Genomic DNA, 22814 nt, shown 5'->3' with positions numbered 1-22814 from the left:
ACAGTTTTGCCTGGCAAAACAGACATGAAGAACAGTTGAAGGAGTTGGGAGACTGAGAGGGGATATAATAGCCACCTTCAAATATCCAAAGGGCTGTCACATGAAGGATGGAGCAAGTTTGTTTTCTCCTTCTCTGGAGGTTAGGATCTGAACCAATGGATTCAAGTTACAAGAAAGGAGATTTCGACTAATCATTGGGAAGAACTTTCTGACAGTAACATCTGTTTGACAGTAGAGCAGATTCCCATGAGAAGTGGTGGACTCTCTCCTTCCTTGAAGGTTTTTTAGCAGAGGTTGAATGGCCATCAGTCATGGATGATCTAGTTGAGATTCCTGCATTGCAAGGGGTTGGACTGTATGGCCCCTGGGGTCTCTTCCAACTCTACGATTCTATGATCTGGTCTACAACCACCTGTTAAAGAACCTTGCCCAAGAAGGGCAGCTGGCCAGTAATTAGATTTTCTGAATCCAGGACGTGCTTCTAAAGGAGTGGTCTTATCACTCCCTCCTTCAAGCAGGCAGGGACCACCCCTTCTCGTAAAGAGGCATCAGTCACCTCCCTAGCCTAGCCAGCCATCTCTTCCTTGCTAGTTTTTATCAGCCAAGAGGGGCAAGGGTCCAGAACACAAGCGGACATTAGACTTTTCCTCTGTGATCATCAGGCAAACTACAGTGTAGAAACTGGTTAGATAGGAGTACTTTGGTTGAAGTCCAATGTCATGTCTGTTGGACTATGTCCAAAAATTCCTGTTTCACTGATTAGTGCATTAGGCCTTTCATCAACTGCAACAGCCCCAATAAGCTGTAAAACTAGAATTTGGGACCCAAATATTATCTGCTTGTAAGGCATGTGGGGAACTGCTTTGCAGTTTGTGTATTGTGGTGCACAACAGCGCTTGCATTTCTACTAAGCTACATGTGCTGGCTCACGTGAGCTAAAGGGAAGCTGTGCATGTGTGCTTATTGCACTCCAGGTATTTTGAGCAGGAAATGGTCTCTAGAAAACGAGGAAGTTAATGCCACTCTGCACATTAGTGCATAGCCAGTGGTGAGTTGGAAGATGGCACTGCCCTTCCCACCGTGTCATTGCTGCAGCTTACCTGGGTGGGCTGGGCAGGGCAGCATTGCGGTGAGGCTAGGGCTGTGCAGGTGCGCCAGGGGGAAGAAGGCATGTTGACTCTCAGCTTATGATTCCCAGTACCTTTCACACCGATAGGCAGAAGATCAGTAAGATATACAGTAAACAGAGTTTACTCAAGATCCATGCCAAAGCACTTTGTGAATGATCAAAGTCCTTCACTTCCAGTGTGGGAATTTTTTTTAGCACCAATCTTGCTTAGGGGTGTTTTGTACGAATGAACATCCTTATAAGATTGCTTCCGTGTTACAGATAGGGAATATGTAGAAAAGATGGAAAGAAAACAGTTCAGAATTATAAAGTAGCAAGGGTCTGAAGGAGTTTTTCACATAATGTTTCCCTTTCTCTCTCTCTCTCGTATGCATGTTATAATTCAGTGCGATGCCCTGTGCATAGACAAGTAGTATATATATCAGGAGTTTACACCTTTGGTGTGTTCAGAGAGATAAGAACAGTGTCATAGGATTGCTGCAAGCATACAGTTTCTTTCAAAAATAGAACCAAAGTTTATTCCATAATTCCATAATTAAAGACAGCACACTAGCCCCATGGGAAGTATCCCTTTAAAGACTGGCACCCAAGGCCATCAGACTAGTGCTATTTCAATAGCATAAGCAGCATCTGTTGAATGAGCTTCCTAATGGTAATGCTAATACAAATAAGCACCAGTCTTGCTCTATACAGAAGTGTCTTCAGGTATAGGTATCAGAATAACTTATGGACCGAGTGACCATGGATACAGCAGCTCCCATAAACACAGCATTGCTTTATCCAGTTGCCTTGATTGAGTGAGTCACCGCTATTATTAAGCAGCCACAGTTGCTCGATTCATACTGTATATCGTCTCTAAGCATGCTTTCACATGGATAATTAAGACAGCTTGCATGTAGAAAGAGACGTTTTGAGTGAACTGGGGCAAAGCTTCAAGCGATACTAAGCGCATGCCCAGACAGGATCCTAGCAGTGCTCCTAGCAGTGCAGGGCTGCCTGGCTCTACCATTAGGTAGAGTATGAAGGCTGCCTCAGGTGGCAGATTCTAGGGGGCTGGGATCAAGCTGAGGTAGTGGAGGGCAGAGCTCTGTGTACACGCCACACTGTTTATCCCATGTCCCCTAAACTAGCCTGTTGGCCTCTGATGCAGTGGAAGACCACTCAGTCTGCCAGGCTTTTATACATGGAAAGGAGTTAGGGTGACATCCTATTCTTTGCCATAGGCAGCAAAATGTCTTGTGCTACCCCTGTAGAGTGGGGCTGTGGAACATAATGGTGAAGAAAGTGAAACACTGCAGAGAGAATACTTGGGTTGTTCCCTCTGATACTATTGTTCCGGAGATACTTGCCACGTAGACGGTATAGTCCAAGATCTGTACAGCCTATGGCTATTCTGCTATAAAAGCCACCATGACTTGCAGTAATCACCAGCTTCCTCTTCTGGGGTGATGGGAAGGGTGAAATGTGAAAAGATGACACAGCAAGAATGCCGGCCTCTCACGAGTTGGCAAGTCTCTTGCATCACTCCATGCTGATTCACAGCTGTCTGGCCATAGCACAAACATCTGGCAAAAATTAAAATAAAATGCAGCATTGACTCATTTTCTAGATGGGGCTTTGTGGTTTTAAAAATAAGCAAGCTTCACCTTCTGAATGTTTCCAGACAATTGACTGGGCACCTGTGTGCCTGGATCCAAGTCTTCAGAGGTTTCATAAAAACCTAAAGGTTTATCCCAAGGTTACAAAATGAATCCATGGCTCAGTGTGAAGCTGCTAGTTTTAGAAAATCCTATTTATTATAGATACATCAGTACATTGCTCTGTTTTATTTAGGGATGTTATAAATAAAAGTGCCAAGGCACTCTGGTTTTGGGGCTAGGTATGCTGTTTGGGTGCCTGGGTAAGGGGAATTGCTCTCAGGGATTTGGGACCAGGAGCTTGAAAATTCTGACCTGGTTCAGATGTTCATATTTTGATCCTTTAAAACTTTCATTTGGGGAATTAGGAATGTGGTGCAGGCTCCTCCTGTCTCTCCTGCAAATGTCAACTCTCCTCTCCCGTCCGTGTTTTCTCTAACTTTAGTTTATCATGCTATCCAAATTGGATGAATCATGGTCAGTACTAATCAGGATTGCCTTCAACCTATGGTCTGGAAGGAATGTGCTAACCATAGTTTAACTAATGGTCAGAGGAAACCAGGAAAGGGAAGAACAAATCAACAGGCAAGTGTGGAAGGAGGGTCCACCACACGATCCCAGTCCATGTTTTGGAATAATGGAACGAGACATTTGAAACAAGCCTTTCTCTAAGTTGTTGGATGCTTGGCAGTTTGCCAGCTCATATCCAGTCTTCCTCTGAAGTGCCCACATCTTTGTATACTTTTTCTCTGTGGTACATCCCTTGATCAATAATTGGCAAAAAACACTGAAGGGCATCAGCAGGCATTCTGTGGCATTGTCCCCACCATATTCACATGGCCCTTTCCTTCTAGAGTTGACATGAGAGTGGAAGAAGAATTGGCATGCCTCTTAATCATTCATTATTCTTCTATTGACTGTCGGAGGGTAGGTGGGGAAGGAAACATAGTCTGTGATGGATAATGTGTCAACAGAAGTCAATAAATATATTGTGTGGGAGACATAAATGTGTGTGTGTGTTGCTCTTCTGAAAATGGGGAGAGGAACAGCCACAAAACTTCACATGTAATGGATCACAATAGGCCTGTACTCATAGGGCTCATCCACACTTTTGCTTGACCTGTATTTTGATCATGTCTTGTGTACCAATTAATTCCCGCAGGTCCGAGAGCTTTTCTTGTCCATGGCTGTGCTTTGTGAAACCTCGCCTGCTGAATTGAAGGTTCGTTAAACAAAATCTCTCTCTAGATTTTCCATGCATCTTTTAAGACCTGATTCAGCAGGTAAGGTCAGATTTCCACAAGGCATAGCTGTGGAACAATCGGAAGAACTCGGAGCCAAGGGAATTAATCGGTGCATGATATGATCAAAATGCAGGTCAGGCGAAAGTGTGGCTGAGCCAGCAATGAAATTTATTGATAAAGGAGTGGATTTAGGCTTAGTCATCTTGCAGTAGATCTATTTGAACCAATGGGATTTAAGATGGTCAAGACTAACAATAGGTTACTCCAGGGATAGCTAACCCATGGCTTTCCAGATGTAGTCAGACTCCAACTGTCATCAGCCAGCATGGGTATTGGTCAGGAAAGAGGGGAACTGGAGTCCATGAGTGAAGATGAGCAGGGAATCATTCTCCAACAGAATGTAATGGGCAGGCACTGTGTTTTGAACTGAATAAATTTGTCAGTGAACTAAAGAAAGCGAATGGAGAACGTTTTATCCTCTTGCATGATGAGAGGATGACTGCTATAAAAGGTTTGTGCAGCAAGCTTACAGTGAACACAAGAAAGCAGCTGTAACACAGCACGAAGCTGAACTGTGTGGATTTTGTGTTCACTCACAGTACCAGTATCAGAGTTCAAAAAATGACTACTCACTCTTAGGGTCGCAGGTTTCAGCTCCATGTTGGGCAGAAAGACTTCTGCTTTGCAGGGGGTTGGACTAGATGACGCTCATCATCCCTTCCAACTCTAAATTCTATGATTCTATAAAAAGCTCTTAAAAGGTACACATTTCATTGAAGAGAGATGTTCTAGTAAGCTAGTGGCTCTGCTCTTAAGCCAACGTCCTATGATATCTCACTGACTTCTTTAATAGATGCTGTTTTATCAGATATGTATTTGTGGAATAAGGGCAATATGTGCTATGCACAATATTCATGGGCACAGACACAAGTACAACCCCATGCCCCTACGCACATTGGCTGGTAGCATGTACATACTAACCAGTCTGTAGCACAAAAGTGTAGTTTTTTCTCAATGTGGAATCATTGTGCTTGTTTGTCCCCAGAATGCTGCTTTCCATCTAGATGGATTCTAGATCCTGCTGTCCGCAAGGATGGGTGTGTTTACTGGATGCACATTTGAAAACCCTTCCCTTGGTGAGCTTAGATGTACCTTTTCCTCCCTGCCCATGCCCCAGGTGAACGAAGGAGGAAGTGGTGACTGTGAATGCATCCGCACCCACCCACCATGCCATTGTGCAAGTGTGGATAGACACACACTCCATCGCCAGGACTGCCTACATCCGTTTCCACCTATTTCCAAATGAACACACTGTGAGGTTATGAATCTGCAATGACCTTTTATTTTCAGAATGAAACCAGTTTCTCAAGAAGCACTTGTCAGAGGCAAAAAAGATATGCAGTAGTTCTAGATTGTGGTGTGGACTTAGTAGAAAAACACGTACAGTACTCAGTCTCCAGTGATTCCAGAATAAAATGGTAGGTGTATACAACCATTCTGATTACAACAACCAGGCTTCTGTAGTCAGAACAATATTGTGTTTGTTTGGATGGGGGGGGGGCACATGAAATTGAAACACTGAGTAAAGGAGAAGCTTTAATTCTGTCTTGTCTCTTCTGGCTAGTGTGGATGTGAATCTTTCAATTTTTTATTTCTCTCCGTTTCTCAGTTTCCCAATCTTAAATTCAGTTCTCCACGTTTGTTTGTTTTTTAAAAATTCTCATGGAAGATTCAGCAGCATTTTAGCGCAAAGTTATTCTATTATACAGATTTTTGCAAGCCATTTTCCCCTAATGTAAAGCACTTTTGTATGTTATTTTCACCAAGGTATTCATTTTTATGCACGCTTGCCCCCAAATACCTGTTTTTCTACACCCTGTTTGACTGGAGAACTGCATCACAAAGTTTGGTTCAGTGCAAACTGCAAAGGATAACTGTGTTTTGGTTTGCATATTGCTTTGAAAAGTGCAAATTAGGTACCATATTTTTTGCCCTATAGGACGCACTTTTCCCCCTCCAAAAATGAAGGGGAAATGTGTGTGCGTCCTATGGGGCGAATGCAGGCTTTCGCTGAAGCCTGGAGAGCGAGGGGGGTCGGTGCGCACCGACCCCTCTCGCTCTCCAGGCTTCAGGAAGCTATCCGCTAGCTGTGGGAGACGCAGATCTCCCACGGCTAGCGGAGTCCTTGCCGGCACCCAGAAGCTTGGGGCGCGCTGGGCTCAGCACGCCCCAAGCTTTGCGCTGCACTCCGCTAACTGTGGGAGAGCCGCGCGAAGTTGTGCGGCTCTCCCACGGCTAGTGGATAGCAGGCTGTTCTGGGAGCTGGGGTCGGGGGAAGCTCGGGCTTCCCCCGCCCCAGCCCCGCACCAGGAGGGGAAATAATTTTTTTCCCTTTATTTTCCCCCCAAAAAACTAGGTGCGTCCAATGGGGCGAAAAATACGGTAATTCCTCCTTCAAATGCACACAAACCCAAATTTATCCCTTGTCTTGGAACTATCTAACACTTTATCTAGCCTTTGCCTGCTCTACCTTCCCAGTAGCATATAATCCTTAAGGACAGGCTGTTGTCATTTCAGAGCTTTCTGAGCTGCAGAACAGGGTTTGCTTTCATGATGTCTGTGTGCTGTCCCATCCTCCTCTCAGACATGACCAAGCAAATATTTCTAGCAGCATCAGCATTTTCTCCAGCTCTGTGGTAGAGTCAGCAAAATCTTAACTTGATTGAGGGAGCTGGAAAGACCTAAAACTGTATCACCAACTTTCTGGAAAGCACTTTTGCTGAAAGATGCAAAGGAAGTAAGAGCAGAGAGGATCTGACAGTCTAGACATGTGAGGGGTCAGTCATCACTGGGTCATTCCCTCTACCTCTAACAAGATTTATCCAAGGCAATGTACCAAAAGCGAGCCATGTGGGTTGGGGCAGGTCTTGAAGGTCATCTAGGCAATGCAACATCTGCCACAGGGAATGTAACGTCAGCATCCCTCAGAGATGACTGTCCAGCCTCTGCTTAAATGCCTCCAGGGAAAGAGGACCCATCACCTCCAGAGGCAGTCTACCCCATTTCAACTAGCTTTTCCTGTTGGGAACAGTCTGCTAAAGTTATCCTGAAATTCTATTTTATTCCTGCCCTCTGGAGCAACAGAGAACAAGTCAGCTCCATCTTCTGTATGACCTCCCTTCAGATGGACCTATTGTTCTAACTTTCATGCAGAAATAGGCCATCTCTGAAGCTTCATTTCCTGACTGGCATAGCCAACAGATATTATCTAGGTGGGACCGCTTTCATTCATTTGATCCATCCTGCTTTGAACTCTGTTATATCACTTGATGTTGCAGACTCTGCCAGTTTCCCATGGGGTCGTGGTAGTGCTCTCTTCTTTCCTCACTACAATTGCCTCTTTATTTACCCTCCCCTTTGCCTTGAATGTGTGCCTTTGACTCCTGGCAGATGTACAACAAGGGATTGTGTGTGCTTGGTGTTAAAACTAAAATTCTGTTCCCAGACATTCTAAATTCTGAAGCCTGTAAATCACACCAATTTGCATCTTCGGTGACTTAATTTTTTTTAATTTAATATATTCCGGTTATGATACCCCACCCTAACTACTTGAAATCATACTCTCCTTCCAACACTTCAGCAGGCATTGCCTGCTTACATTCAGGTATATCTTTGTGTCCACAAGGGCTGGAACTACCCTCCTCAAAATGACAGATTCTCAGGAAGAGCAATGCAACGGATGCCCCATTCTGTGCTTTTCTGGCGGCTGTGCGCATGTTGCAATCTGTGGGAACCCAAAAAAAGCCCAGAATGTGGCACTCGGTGCAAAATTCGGCTTCCTGAGAATTACAGCTTTCATTGCGAAAAAGGAAGTTTCTTTTTTAAGAACTGGCTGAGAGCAGACGCAGGTGGAATTGGCTTTGGTTTGTCAGGTGGTGAATGTGAGTGCTTAATGAGTTTCCAGTTTTTGCTGCTGCTTTACACTCCTCGGCTTGTTGGCTCCTGGTGGCTGTGTTAATAGAAGTGTATGTGGGACCTGTACACCACTGGTAGTATTTTGGGCAGGGCAGGGCACAGGGAGAGTGTGATGGTGGGCCTCTGGTGAGCTTGTTAAGGGGGAGGGAAATTAGGCAGCTTTCTGCTATCTTCCCTTTCGGTTCATCCTCCAGTCTGAGAGAACCTGGTTGGCATGCCAGCAACTTGCCAGGTCCTTTGGTAGTGTTTCTGAATGTCAGGACCTGTGGCCAGGAAAACGGAGGAACACCTTGACCTGGCTGGTATGACTGAGACCTGTTCGGATTAACCCAACTGTGGTTTATTGGTGAAGCAACAGCAACACTGGCTCAGCGAGCAGGTAGAGTTGAAGTAATCTCTTGTGGTGTCATCCCTCCTTGTTGCTCAGCCGTCTTCCCATTTTGAGTGTCTAGTGGGTTATCAGGAGGGGCAAGGAGTTCTGCTGGTAGGGTTCCATTCATGCCACTCTCTAAGAGTCTCTCTGCTGAGCTGCTGGTCTCAAGGGTGGCCCAGATAGATTTTCTGGGGATTCCAATGTACATCTTCGATGGTGAGGAAAACTCATTTCTTTGCCACCAAGCATATCTACACAGTGTCACCCAGCAGAGGTCCTCCCCCCTCAAGAAGCAGGAGGCCTTCAGCAATCTGGGCTGCAAAAGGGGTTGGTGGAACCTGTGGTAGCCCAGTGTAACTATTTGCCAAACACATCACCGATGAATTCACCCTGATATGAGACTGAATTGGTCTTGGTTTCCCTAGTGGATGAGGGGCCTGTCAGTCTGTTGGCTCTTTTGGTTATCAGTGGTGTTCAGCACCATCAATTATGGCAGGCATAGGCAAACTTGGCTCTCTAGATGTTTTGGGACTACAACTCCCATTATCCCTAGCTAACAAGACCAGTGGTCAGGGATGATGGGAAGTGTAGTCTCAAAACATCTGGAGGGTCGAGTTTGCCTATGCCTGAATTATGGTATCCTTTGGGACTCCTTGGTGGACTTGGGGCATTGGACCATCTGTCTCCCAGCGGGTTAAATGCATAGAGATACGAAATAACATGGCAATGGGATTGATCTACAGAACCCTACAGCATGTTACCTAAAGTGTGTGTTTCTCCTCCAGCTGCTACCTTCTGGCAAAGGAGCAAAACTGGTCAGCCCCTGCACCTCAGCCAGATGTTCCAGAGAGTGTGATAAGACTTAAGAGTGTTGGGGGTGGGGATGGAGAGGGAAGCATTCCCCCTCTCTGTCCGTAGACAAAGATTGATTCTGCCAGCTAAATCCATCTCCTTTCCATAATCAGGGCCAGAAGCCAGATTGAAAAGGATCAAGGAAAGAGCTGATACCGTATTTCCCACCCCCTCTCCCTCACTTTTAAGAGAACAGTAGACTCTGCTTTATTTCTCTCTCAGCCTCTAAAATAGCTTTTAGAAAATGCTTTGGATTTATGGAATGGATGCGGTCATCACACCAAACCCAGGAACAAGGGAAATAATTGCAGTGTGAACAAAGTTCCTATGGCATTCCAACAAATGCAGGTGTTTCCTGGCTCTCCTTGCCCATGTCTGTGACCCCAGGAATGCCTGCATGCTTCTAAATTCGCCACTGCAAGATTATTGTTCATCTAGGCTAAATGCAAAGCCTGAAGGCCATTGACGGACGGCGCAGCCACCTTCTTGCTGCGCTCCAGGCAGTGTTCTCATTTTGCCGCAGAAACAATTGCTCACATCCCAGCACTCCCTGAGCAGCTTCTGCCAGTCTGAGTTACTTTTCATTTTGTTATCGCCCTAAACACTCCCCAGTTTGTCTGCTACCTATTACCTGCACTGCACGGCCATCAACAGCCGCCTCCTTGACCTTGGTAATCTGTGGGCTCTAGGAGATAAATATGTCCCGGCATTGTGAACTATGAGCCTTGCGGTGGTTGGGGAGGGGGCGGGCTGAACTCTCCTCCCCAGTTCTGCACGGGAAGAAAAGGATTGAGGAAAATGGAGTGCGTGGTTTTCTTCTTGAGGGGTTAGCAAGATTTCACGCTCTTGAAAATGCAGCTTGAAAAACGTGATGATAGGCAGTGGAAGCTTAATCCTGGGGCTAGTCGCACCGTTTCACGGAGAGGTTTGTGGCTGGCTGTTATACAAAGCTTATACTTATTTAGCTGAGGAAGAACTGGGTCAAAAGCAGTGTTCTGGCTTTGCTTCCCACCTGCCTGCTGAAGTAAATGCATTCAGCACCAAGGGCAGGGAGTCCTGAAATCAAAGATGCAATGTGCTGGCTACTTTAATGGGAGCTAATGGCACCAGCAGAATCTCTGCACTAGCTTTTAAAAATCATTGTTTCTAGTCCTCCCTGTTAAACTACTTCTGGACAAAAACAGGTTTGGGGGACATGGGAGAGGAGAGGGAAGGACCATGGCTTAGCACTGCTTTGGACCCAACCCATCCTGTTTCCTTTGCACTGAAGAGAACAAGGTGGAACAAAGTAACCACAATGTAATTGGGGAAATTACAACAAGTTATGTAATTTTGCCTAAGTAGACAGCGAGACGAATAAGTTCATTTTTGGTGGAAGATGAACTGCAGCAGTATTGAAACAGTGCTGTGTGTGACACATAGTGGGTTGGACTGGAAAATGATGTCTTCTTCCATTCTGGTGAGGCCTATTGCCTCAACAGTGAAGGTAGAACAAGAGCCATTAGATAGCTACTGATAGCCATATCGTCCATCTATTTGTCTAGTTGTCTTTTAAAGCCATCCAAGCTGTTGGCTACCACTACGCCTTTTACTACATCCTTTTAATTAAGAAGCAAAACCTCCCAAATTGAATAAAGACCCAGTCAGGAAAACGAGTAAACTTGATCTTTTTTTGCCAGTTTTATCTGTGGTTTGGCTCCCCCTTGGGACATGATAGCAGCTTCATTCGTAACAATCTGTATCAGGAAGATAAATGGGATGGACTTTTAAGCTTTTGGGGTGGGGTAGGCAGGCAGGAAGAAGGAAAGGATGCGAAGCCACAAGCATCAGTCTTCCGCTTCTGAATCATTCATGTAGCTCAGTTTCTCAGCATCGCCTACTGTAGTCCTATTAAAATAACAGAAGCGGAGCCTGGGATGGCCCCGTTTTGCAGGGTAGCAGTCAAAAAGATCTAGCTAGCAGCCAACATGTTGGAAACTAATTGGCACGCATGGTTAATTGGGTCTGATGATACTTTCTGAAAGCAACTGTAGCAACCCCTTAGCGTAGTTTCTGTGCCTGCTGCAGATGGGGGAAGGTGGTGATACTGCCTTTCTTTTGGGAACTGATATAATTAACTGCGCTATAGATGACAAACAGGTAGTGGGGTTGTCTCCTGGTTCTTGTTGAAGAACAATGCCACACCTGTGCATTCAGCTTGGCTGGTAGTTTTATTAGCTGTGCCAAAGATGTTATCTGAAATGAAGCAGGAGAGCTCAAAGCACTGATGGCACATTTTAAAGCACAGCTTTTATTTCCTTACGTTGGCGTTGTCCCTACGAAACCTTTGACATGGTTTCCGAGAGTCCCTCTGCTCTCCTTCTCCACGTGTTCAGTACCTAAGCTGTGTGTACACATCATCAGCTTTAAACAGAGCTAGGTCATTCATTTTCTCATTCAAAGCTGGTTTGGGTAAAAGGACATCAGAACATAGCGTTTCCTAAGAAACAAGTTAGATACAGGATAAATATGGATTGTGACCAATGTTGTGTGTACACTGCTTTTCAAACCAGCAGCAAGAACTCGCTGGGTGCAGAGTAAACAACAGTCTATCCTATTTGGGGTCTCATCTACCCAAGAGATGTTTTGCAATGCGCTACTTCAAAGGCATTTGAATTGGGAGTTACTTCCACCAGCCCCATCCGCCTCTTTTAATTTGTTCCAGAGAACTTCGTAACTAACACCATCTCTCATCGCAGCCCATTCCAACACCCAGCAAAAATATTTTAATTTTCCTACTTACTTCCTTTCCTGCTTGCCAATCATGCATCATGGGAGACCCACGATACGCAACAGGAAGGGGGAAGAGAGAATAGGGTGTGTTTGTGCAGGAAATTTTTTTGCATCGTTTGTGCTGGGTTATCTGCCGGCTCTGATTGCTGAGCCAGTCTACAAAACAGTGAGACTGGAAAGTTGATAACCGGGTGGACTACATTGTGAGAAATCCTCTTTATGCCAGAGCATACAGAGGGGAAGAGGAAGGCAAGATGCTCTTGGTTGATTGGAGGCATAAGGTAAATGGTGAACTTGAAGAGCATGGCAAGTGGCTCACTGCAAGGAGTAATGAATGTTGAAGGTATTTCCTCACATTGAGGAGCAACACATTACCTTTTTCTTTTTTTCTTTTAATTGCCCTACCATTCTGCATAAAAAGTCTTCAGGTCAACTCAGAACAATGTAAACAATTAAACAGCAAAACAACAACACCACCCCATCAAAATAACTAAGAGCAGCCAAAAATCTGCTGGAGAGATTTATGGCTCAGATCCAGTATTTTTTTTAAAAAACGTATTTTCCAATGTTGTACAATTGTGTTACAGCCTTTATTCTTTTTTTTTAAAAAAATAAAGCAAAGTCCTAACAAGTCCTTTCCCACCTGGGAATACGTAGTTAGAAATTCTATTTCTAAGCTGGGGATCCAAGAGATTGATTTACCACCCAGTGGGACTCTCACCCTGCCCTAGCCATCTGTTTTGGTGGGTGAGCGGGAGGCGATTTGCACCAGTTGCAAGGGGTTACAGACCTGATACTTAAGATGAAAATCTGTACACCAGTGCAAATAATAATTAAAATATTATTTATCTAACATCTGAAATACTCTCCCCTCCCTTGGTTGGCAACAGCACTCACCTGACTGCTATAGGTAATAGGCATTGGTCAGAAGGAAAAGGGACCGAGGAGTTTCTTCACCCCTCTCTCAGAACTCTGCCACACCTCTCTAATAACTCTGCCACACCTTTCTGTCTTCATCTATTTGCTAGGATTTGCTGGTGTTGCATGCTGCTGAGTGACTTTTTTCATAGGAAAATTGGTTGCTGGATGCAAAGCGCTGTTGCACTAATGTACAGCTTGCAGGCTTCCCAAATGCATCTGGTTGGCCATTGTGAGCATAGGATGCTGGACTAGACGGGCCATTGGCCTGATTCAACAGGCTCGTCTTAGATTATTTTGGTCTTGCGACCTCTCCTTAATGGGAGCTAACTGAACACACCACCCAAACTTTGAGAAATTGATTCCCACCTCCACCCTCAAAGGAAGAGGCCTTATGTAAGGCAGGGCAGGCGGTGGGCAGAATCTATTGGTCAGTCTTCCTTTGTAAACCATCCATAGGTTGCTGTCTCTTAGTTGCTGAAATAAAGTTGACAGGGAACCCAGTAGTGTATTTCTTCTGCGAAAGGGTTGTGAGCGCCATTTTGGTGCAGACCACAATTCCCAATTATGTCAGGAAAGGAGGTCTGTAGTATTTTCTCCCCCTTGCCTTGCTATCCTTGAAACATCTTTGCACATGGGAAGGTTGGGAGTGTGCAACAGAGAGAAGAGTTTTGCCTCAATTCCTGATGGTTGCATCTGCTTCTCCATTTAATTTCATTTATTCATTGTTTAAACTGGAACTCGGCTTGAGTGGTCAAACAAATGAAAAATGTATTAGGCCAGAATAAGAAAAGTAGATGCCTTAGTCCATGATGCTACACCCTTGTGCAAATTAATTGAAACAAACCATGTAGTTTCAATTTTTTTATTGTATAAAACTCACATATACAGGTACAAAACTCACATATATGGACATTAGTAACGGATATGACCTCCGCTATTTTTAAGCAGCATTTGAACACGGTTTGGCATGGAGTCTACTAGTTTTGAACAGTCACTGTTGATTTTCGGATCCCTGTACCACACTTGAATCAGCACTTGAATGAGCTTTTCCATAGTTGCACAGTCTACAGCACGGAGGCGACTTTTGCATATAGACCACAAATTCTCAATGGGATTTATGTCCGGGGAATTCCCTGGCCAATCAAGTACCTGTATTTGCTGCTCTGTCATGAATTTCTTCACCACTTTTGATGTGTGACAGGGGGCTAGGTCTTGCTTCAATAGCCCAGTACCATCAGGATACCTCTTTTCCAGCTCTGGAATAACTCTCTTGTTGAACCTCAATATATTGTGGTGAGCACATCATTCCTTCTATTGGCTGCAGGCTTCCGACACCATAATGATCAACTGACTTTTCGTGTTTGTTTTAAATACAGGATTACAAATAAGATAGAAAATATGCTTTGTTTCAATTAATTTGCACAAGGGTGTAATTCCCAATCTCCCCACCTCTGTTGTCTTTGTGCAGAAGCCACCTTTGGGCTACTCTCCCGGCCCTGCCAGGTGATGGTGTTGCTGAATCCACGCAGCGGGTCAGGCCGGGCCCTGCAGCTATTCAAGTCCCAAGTGCAGCCGATGCTGACGGAAGCCAACATAGGATTCAGCATGTTTATAACTGGTAAGTCTTGTGCCTGAACAAGACCACAGTGAAAACTGCAGTCTCTCTCTGGAATGACAGAGGACAATGCATGCACCAAGATGGCTGGAGCCCCACAAAAGTGGTTCTGCTCAAACCTTTATGTACAGCTCTGCTCTGACCCACCCACCCACACCTGTGATATTGCTGGCACTGCCAAACTGGAGGACACTCCTTTGCTCAACTGTCTGGGTAGCTAATATTTTAAGGTAGCCTTCCCCAATCTGGTTGGACTCCCAACTCTCGCCATCCCCTGCCAGCCGCTGATGGTCGGGATCTGGAGAGCACCAGGTTGGGGAAGGCTGATCTAGCAGGATCACGGCCTGCCCCGTTTAATTACAGTGCCACCTACGTGTGAACAGAAGAGTTAAAAATGCAGGTATAGGCTTGACAAGGCTCTAATCTTAGATTTTTTGCAGGGAAAGGAAACCCAAATAACTCTTCCCTCCAGCCCAACTCAGGTTGACCCTTTTCTGCAGAGTGCTGCTTTCTGAGCATGGCTGTGATTTCACTGATTTCAAAGTGCAGCAAACTTTGCTGTAAAGGTCTGGCTGATCCTGTTCATCCCATTCCAAGAAGGGATGGGAAGAGAGAACAACTCCTTGTTACACACATTTTTTGAGATGTCCATCCCCTTCAGTTCATAACCTAATTCCATGAAACATTGCTTCAAACCAGCTTGCCATTTCCACCAAATAGGATTGGCACAGGTAGCATTCCATTTGACATCAAATGATGGCCAGGAAGAACATATTTTGCCACCTCTTGGAGATAGGATTGTCCTGCCTCACCTGTAGTGTGAATTATGGTCCTTCTGTCAACTATCCCCACTTCCCCCTGCCCAATCAAATTTGTTTTGCTTTTCTCAATTTTGTGTGTGTGGGCGGGGGAGAGAAATGTCATTTCCAGAAGGCTGAGTGGACTAGCCCAAGAGGTTCATTCTACTTTTTAGTTCTATTTCCCTTCTTGGTAAAGGTTTAGCCAAGAGTAAGGCAAGAGTAGGGTCCTGCCAACCTAGCAGTTCGAAAGCACATCAAAGTGCAAGTAGATAAATAGGTACTGCTCCAGCAGGAAGGTAAACGGCATTTCTGTGTGCTGCTCTGGTTCGCCAGAAGCGGCTTAGTCATGCTGGCCACATGACCCAAAGCTGCATGCCGGCTCCCTTGGCCAATAAAGCGAGATGAGCGCCGCAACCCCAGAGTCGGGCACAACTGGACCTAATGGTCAGGGGCCCCTTTACCTTTAAGGCAAGAGGAGGATGATTAACAGTTCTCTGTGTGTAAGAATGTGCATTCTCAGCTCTTCCTGACAGGGAATGCTCACTGCCACACTCCTGATAGCTGTTGGCTCCACTTTCCACAACAATAATACTGCCAGCCTACCCCCCCCAAGCAATAATAGGAACCCTTAGAGGATGCAAAACTATATCCCCCTGGGACATAACATACAAGTCATACATGCTCATTGTCTTTGTTGCTAGAGAAGAACAACCACGCTTGGGATCTGGTGAGGAAGACGGACTTATCCATGTACAGCGCCTTGGTCATTATGGCTGGGGACGGCTTGCTATATGAGGTAAGGGGGGCAAGTAGGATCCGGCTAACTATGGGCTCCCTTGCCTGTTGTGTCTTAGCACCACAGTGCGCCTCCCATCACCAAAGACTGGATGCTGCCCAAGGTGGGCCCATGTTTAATAGTTGTAAAGGATTTTGCTACTTATTCCGATGAGACCTTCTGGCCCACTGCAGTGCAAAGTGTCTGGGAAGGGGACTGTACTTTGGAAGTGGGTGGGAACTGGCAAGGGTTGCAAATCCAGTCTTGGACAGGAAAGTCTGCAGGTCACAGTTCTCCCACTGTCTTGCAGTTGTTGAAATGTCCTCCTCCTCCTGCACAGTGGGAAACAGGTATGGGAACCCAATTCCATATTGACTCTGGTAAGTGTATGGCAGCACTGGCCAGAAAGGATTTAAATTGGAAGGAGGTTGTAAAAATAAATGAGGGAAGGCCTCCGATTTATGTTTGCAAATTTCACATGGGTAGTTTTTTAAAATGTGGAAACTAATGCCTAACAATTCACATTAAATATTTGTGTGTTTCCCCTCCCCTACCAAAGTTTGCACCTTTGGTACTGGACCAGTTTGATTTGGATTCATGTTGCATGGCAGCAATCAAAGGATAAAACCATAGTAAACTTGCAACCCTTTCCTTAAAAAGAGTCGTGGAAAATTTCTGTATGGTTGCAGGTTGTGCTACACAAGGCAAAATCTAGTAGTTTCTGCTTCAGAAACTGATAGAATACCCACTCCCCTTCCTTTTTCTTAAAGAGTCTTCCCAGTCTTCATGGCTATGGAAAGATATTTGAGAACAATAAGCAGCTTGCTAATGGCGAAGCGATCCAAAAGTTGCAGTGTTCAATAGAAGTGCAGCTTAAATGCAGGTTCTGATGCAGAACTCTAAGATGCTTCTGTGTTCTTATTTTGTGAATGTGGAGTGTATACGGTTTCCAATGGTGGGTTCAATCCAAGCATTTGACTGCAGGGTCATTCCATATCAAGAGATCCAACTTCTTTACTTCATGTCATCCAATTTTCATAATATTTTGTATGCACACTTGTTGAATGATCAAAACTAAGTTGAGATACGTCAAATTCGATTACATATGTATTTTGTTGCAATTTTCATGAAGTACTAACAATAATACGTTCAAAGCGTGTGTTCTATAACGCAACAACAAGCTATCACTCTGTTTTAGAACACATTTTTAAAAGAAAAGCCTGGCTAGCTTTTCAGATACCTTTTAATTACATAACTTTCTAAAGAAATGCCTGAATTGACTGATATTACAGTCAGAAGTTTTGTTTTTTTCTGTTATATTTTACTCCAAGAAGACCCATTTATCCTAAATAGAAGCCAGTAAGGCAGACATGTATGTACAAAATCTTTCCTCCCAGTGTGATCTCATGATGAAATATTGCAGGTAGATCTTAGAAATATGAAATAAGGGTTTGGGGATAGCTTGACTGAACTCTCACCTGTAGCATATTCTTTATTAATGTCCTCTCATTTCAAATACTGTAATTACGAGGTGTGCCTGGAACACACACTCCTCTAATAACATCCTGTGCATGTCCAAGCAGATTCAAGTCCCATTGAATTCAGTGAGATGTACTCTTAGAAAGGTGTGTATAAACTAGCAGGTTTTGCGTGCAGTTTTTCAGAGTTTGAATTGCAGTACCTGTATGTACATAACCTAAGGCCTGACCCCACCACCCTGAAGACTGGAGTTTTAAATGAACTGGCCATTTCTGTGCTGACCAAGCCAAGTCAGAGGTGGAAAAAAAACACCTCGTTCCCTTGTCCTTTCCTTTCCAGTAAACATTTTTGCTACCACGTATACTTTTTGTAGGTGATAAATGGACTGATGGAGCGCCCCGACTGGGAATCTGCTATCCAGAAGCCTCTTGCCATCCTCCCAGGGGGTTCTGGGAATGCCCTGGCTGCTTCTCTCAATCACTACACAAGGTAAGGCATCACCGGCGGTCGGACCCGTGGCAGCTCTGCATGTGTGTTTCCAGGGCCGGCCCTACCATCAGGCAGGGGGAGGTGGCTGTCTCAAGTGAATGCTGTGGGTCAAGAAGAAGCAGTGGCAAGGTGCTGGAGGAGGACAGGGTCAAGTGTGCCACACAGCTTGCCCTACACCTGCTCAACTAACCTGGTGTTCTCAGGTGGAAGATTCCATTTCCTCTTCAATGCTGGGGGCAGATTCACCCGCCAGCTTTGCTGGCTTTGGCACTAACAAATTGTGGAGTTTGGGTGTGTGCACTATCCAGCTTCAGGCAGCAAAATGTACCCATAATTGCATGTGTGAAGTTTGGGTCCTGGGGCTTCTCCATCCTAGGAACCTCAGGCCTTGGGGTAAGTGAGGGTGTGTGAAACTACTTCCCACCCATTTGGCTTATGGCACATGCTGAACTGGTGGTGTGCAGGTGCCACTACCAACAGAATCCTACTTGCGCACACCTCGCTTTACAGTTGGCTAAAAGCATGAAATTGTGTGTGTGTGTGTGCGTATACTGGCACCCACACATGGCTGATTTCTAGCAGCCACCACAGTTATGTTGAGCTCCAAGCAATGATGGGAGTTTCCAGAACAACCCCTCCATGCTGAATTATCTTTCTTTCGTCAATCTAAAATTTATGATGTTTAAAAAGATGCAGGAGCCCCAATACAGTTCCCACATTGGAGGAAAGCATGAAAGGTGGGTCATGGGGCAGCATGATTTCAAAGGCTACATAGGGTGAGAGTGAGCAAAGGGCATCTCCTGCTCTCATCCAAAAAGCCAGCCCACATTCCACACTGAGTGCTCAGGGCTGTATATGAGCACTGAGTGGTTAAATAAAAACAGATCCTGCATGAAGGCTAAGTTGTGTGGTGCAATGGTAAGCTGCAAAGTTGCAGATATCCTTTTGCAGGCTTCTGTTCTGCAAAGAATAGAAGGACAAGGAGGCATTCAGAAAACCGAAACTCTATGGGAACCCCCAGTCTTCTGCTCATTCTGACATTCTACCAGGCTTGCAGCTGGACCAAGATTGGTACCTGCTCCTGCCCTGTTTATTGCACATCTTTCTGCTTAGTGGGGCTGGCAAGGCAGCTGCACTTGACAGACTTTGCTTGACAGCCAATGGTGTCTTGTAATCTCCTACCACTGCTGTCAAAGAGGAAGGGCATCGGGGGGGGGGGACAATGTGCATTCACAAAAGAAGCTTAATTACAAGTCCTCAGCTCAGGTTTCGATCTGCTCCCTGCAATCACAACCAACATCCCCCTGCCCTGGCCTCTGCCCCTTCCACAGCTGGCCACCTTTCCCATCTGCTCTGTGACTAATCCTCATTTCTTAGTGGGCTTCATCTTGAGGAGGGAGGGGAGAGGCAATGAGGTGGGTTGAGGGTGTCGCTAATGGGTGTTTCTCTCCCTGTCCTGCTGGCTCAGCCACCTGGCTCCTGCACCCCAACTAATGCTGCTGTGTAATTCTCAGGGAAATAAGGCTTTGAGAGCATATCTGGGCCCAGTCCAAGAGAGCAAAGTGAGTCATGCGTAGGACACTGACACAGGGGTAACCAAGCTGGTGCCTTCCAGATGTTTCAAGAAACACTTCAGGCCCACCATCTTGCTTGCTCTTCTTAAAAGTTAAATAGTGTTGCTTTGCTCGCCTGTAATATCTTATTGTAGGGGAATCTGCAGCCCCTTTGGAGATGACGGATTTTGTACAGTAACAACACTAAATGGCAGCAGGGGGAATTGCCGGGTGTATAGCTCATCTGTAAAGCATGTGATTCTCATAGAAAATGCCCTATGTTCAATTCCTGACCTCTCCAGGCAAGACTGCGGAAGGCTCCTACCTTGAAACCTTGCAGAAAATAGTGAGCTAAACAGATCAAACCTCTGATATCCTCTGTATGGAAGCCTAGTTTTCTCCTGCCACCAAAGTGGCAACACTGACCTCTCCCTCCCTACTGGTTTTCAGTAGATGTTGTGAATCAGATGCCTGGAAGATGTTTAAGCACTTGATAATGGATATAAACATTCACTTATAAAACCTAGCACTGTAGAAACTCGTCTTTGGGGCATTCTTTTTTTACCCTGATCTTCCACCAACATGGTTCCCAGAGCCACATTCATGAAATTGTCCTTTTATGCTGCAAGCCTGTCGGTAGGGGCTAAGGGGGAAACCAGCAAACCCAGGTAGTAGTTCTGTGCTGTTGTTGTTGTTTAGTCGTGTCAGACTCTTTGTGACCCCATGGACCAGAGCATGCCAGGCACTCCTGTCTTCAGTTCTGTATAGTAGTCTGTATAATGAACGGCTTGAATGGAAATGCTTCAGGGTCAAGAACAGGTCAATTGGAGCTAGTTTCTCCGCAGAGCCGATGCCCTTGGCCCTGCTTCCCATCTCTCCCACTGCTGCCTCTAGGTGTGTCTTTGCCCCAAAGGCGCATCAGCTAAGAAGCCATAATGGGACACCCACAAATCCCTACTTGTGGGGGGGCACTTTTGATGATTCATGTTGGTGGGGAGAATCCAGTGCCCTCTGGTCACTCTAGCTAGTCTCAGATGATGAAACCTGACAGCTGCAATATGGCGCTGCTCCCTTGTCCATCTGCTGCTGCATCCCAGCCCCACCTTTTTTCATGCGGCTACAAGGGGCTGTTGGGACAACGGGCCGCCTATAGAATGCTTGAGAGAACAGAACCCTGATACTGTGCTTCCTGTGTGATGACCTAGCTGAAGCGAAACCACCACTGTATGGTTGACTCCCACACCAGAGGTACCACTGTACTGGCAGCACACAAGGACACCAAAGCAGGAGTCCAAAAACTGTTTTGTCCCAGCCCCCACCCTGTGGAAGAGGAAGGTAAATTGGACCTTTGACTTTCAGGATAGGAGACCTTTTGTGCAACCACTTCTTTATTTGACCATATTCCAGCTCCAACTACCCTTGGGCTGGCCCCTTCCATGCCACTGTTTTCACACGCTCCCTTTCTTTCTCCTGCTGCAGCAAGGGCCACTTCAACAAGGAGGAGCTGCTCATGAACTGCACTTACTTCCTCTGCAAAGGCCTGCACGCCCCCATGGATCTCATGTCCCTCCACACGGCTTCAGGCAAGCGACTCTTCTCCTTCCTGAGCTTCGGCTGGGGCTTCATCTCCGACGTGGACATTGCCAGTGAGAGGTACCGCAAGCTGGGAGGCGCCCGCTTCACTGTGGGCACGTTCCAGCTCCTAACGACGCTCCAGGTCTACAAGGGCCGCCTCTCCTACCTGCCCTGCGGCGACCAGAGCCCCAGCCCTGGCTCTTCACCCTCTGCGGTGGGACACGGCTCCCCATTGGCGCTGCACTCCGAACAGTTCTCCTTCAGCAGCAAGAAGTCCCTATACAGCTTCTTCCCGTCGGTCTCTTCGTGCGCCAGCAGCAAGAGCTGTTTGCTCGAGGACTCCTTGCTGGTACCCTTTGAGCAGCCTGTTCCTGAGCACTGGACTGTAGCCCCGGAGGAGGAGTTTGTCTCCATCATTTGCATCCAACACTCCCACCTGGGAGCAGACCTCCTGTTGGCCCCCCAAGCCAAGCTGTACGACGATGCCATCCACCTCTTCTACGTCACGGCGGGGGTCTCCCGGCTTTCCATGGTCAAGTTTTTCATGGCCATGGATAAAGGGACGCACCTGGCTCTCAACAGCCCCTATCTCCACTATGTGCCTGTCAAAGCTTTTCGGCTCGAGCCCCTGGTGCGCAAGGGCTCCATGACTGTGGATGGAGAATTGCTGCCCTGCGAACCTGTGCAAGGTCAAATGCACAGGCGGCTTGCCCGCGTCATCAGTAGCACAGGAAGCTGAAGGGGCGGGGTGGGAGGACCCCCGAGGCTGCACATCATCAACACTATCTCTGGCAGGGATAATTCTCAGGGGAAACTTGGCTTGCAGAGCCATTTTTTGAAACTACAACACGAGTAATGGTCGAGCCTGTCCTCCGGTGGGCATAAGACTCTCACTCTTCCCTGCAGTTTCAATGTCTTCCTGCTCTGCACTGCCCAGAGGAAGAGATGAAGCAGGTCTCCAAGACCATAGCTCTGTTTCGCCTCTCCATCCAATATCAAACCTTCTATGCACACCAACTGTGGCTGAAGCAGAGAACCTGCTGTCATCCCAATGCAGTGGCTACGTGAATAAAAATGCCTCAGTCCAATGCCACGTTGGGGACCACTTTTAATCCTCCTGTAATTTTTTTAAAAATAAACTCACTCTCTCACACACACCCAAAGTTGTATGTAGCAGCAGATTATATTCTTAAGGAGAGATGGAATAAAGATTTACCTTTTTCCAAAAGAAAAAAAGCACTATCTTGAAAAATTAAGGTTAAAATGATGCCAGCAGTAATCTTGATGCTAAGTTTTAGGTTGTTCCCTTGGTAAGGGAAGCATATCTTAACAAACCCTTTAGTCTTGCCTGCAAATGGCAGGTGGGTGGGTAACACTGGACTAATGAGAGAGCTGCTAACTTTCTCCCATAGTGGGTACACCAACAAACTGACATGCTTGCCACTTTCCTACCATACTATGACAAAACTCGCACCTTAATTTGGACTAAACTGGCACCTCTGCTTTTCTCAAGGTATCCAGTATATCATCTCGCAGACGATGGTAAAAAGATAAGAAATTTATTGCCAAAAATGGCCGAAATGATTCCTGTCCATATTTTCATAGTTATTCATTAGGTAAATGCA

General features: G+C 45.9%; 1 protein-coding gene across 5 annotated transcripts in view; it reads left to right on the top strand.

Annotated features, from left to right (window-relative positions):
* Positions 1 to 22346, top strand: part of SPHK1 (sphingosine kinase 1) — a 52107-nt gene extending 29761 nt beyond the window's left edge. For all 5 annotated transcript variants that reach the window (XM_083597904.1, XM_083597903.1, XM_083597905.1 and 2 more), the window contains 4 exons: positions 14372 to 14521; positions 16020 to 16114; positions 17946 to 18061; positions 21094 to 22346. In XM_083597904.1, coding sequence (XP_083454030.1) covers positions 14372 to 14521; positions 16020 to 16114; positions 17946 to 18061; positions 21094 to 21928 — 1196 coding nt within the window. In that variant the 3' untranslated portion in view covers positions 21929 to 22346. The remainder of the gene's footprint in view (positions 1 to 14371; positions 14522 to 16019; positions 16115 to 17945; positions 18062 to 21093) is intronic.
* The last annotated feature ends 468 nt before the right edge of the window (positions 22347 to 22814 follow it).

Source organism: Podarcis filfolensis, assembly GCF_964270895.1.
Source record: "Podarcis filfolensis genome assembly, chromosome: 2".
In the NCBI taxonomy this organism is placed as follows: domain Eukaryota; kingdom Metazoa; phylum Chordata; class Lepidosauria; order Squamata; family Lacertidae; genus Podarcis; species Podarcis filfolensis.
This window is presented reverse-complemented; position numbering and strand designations above follow the sequence as displayed.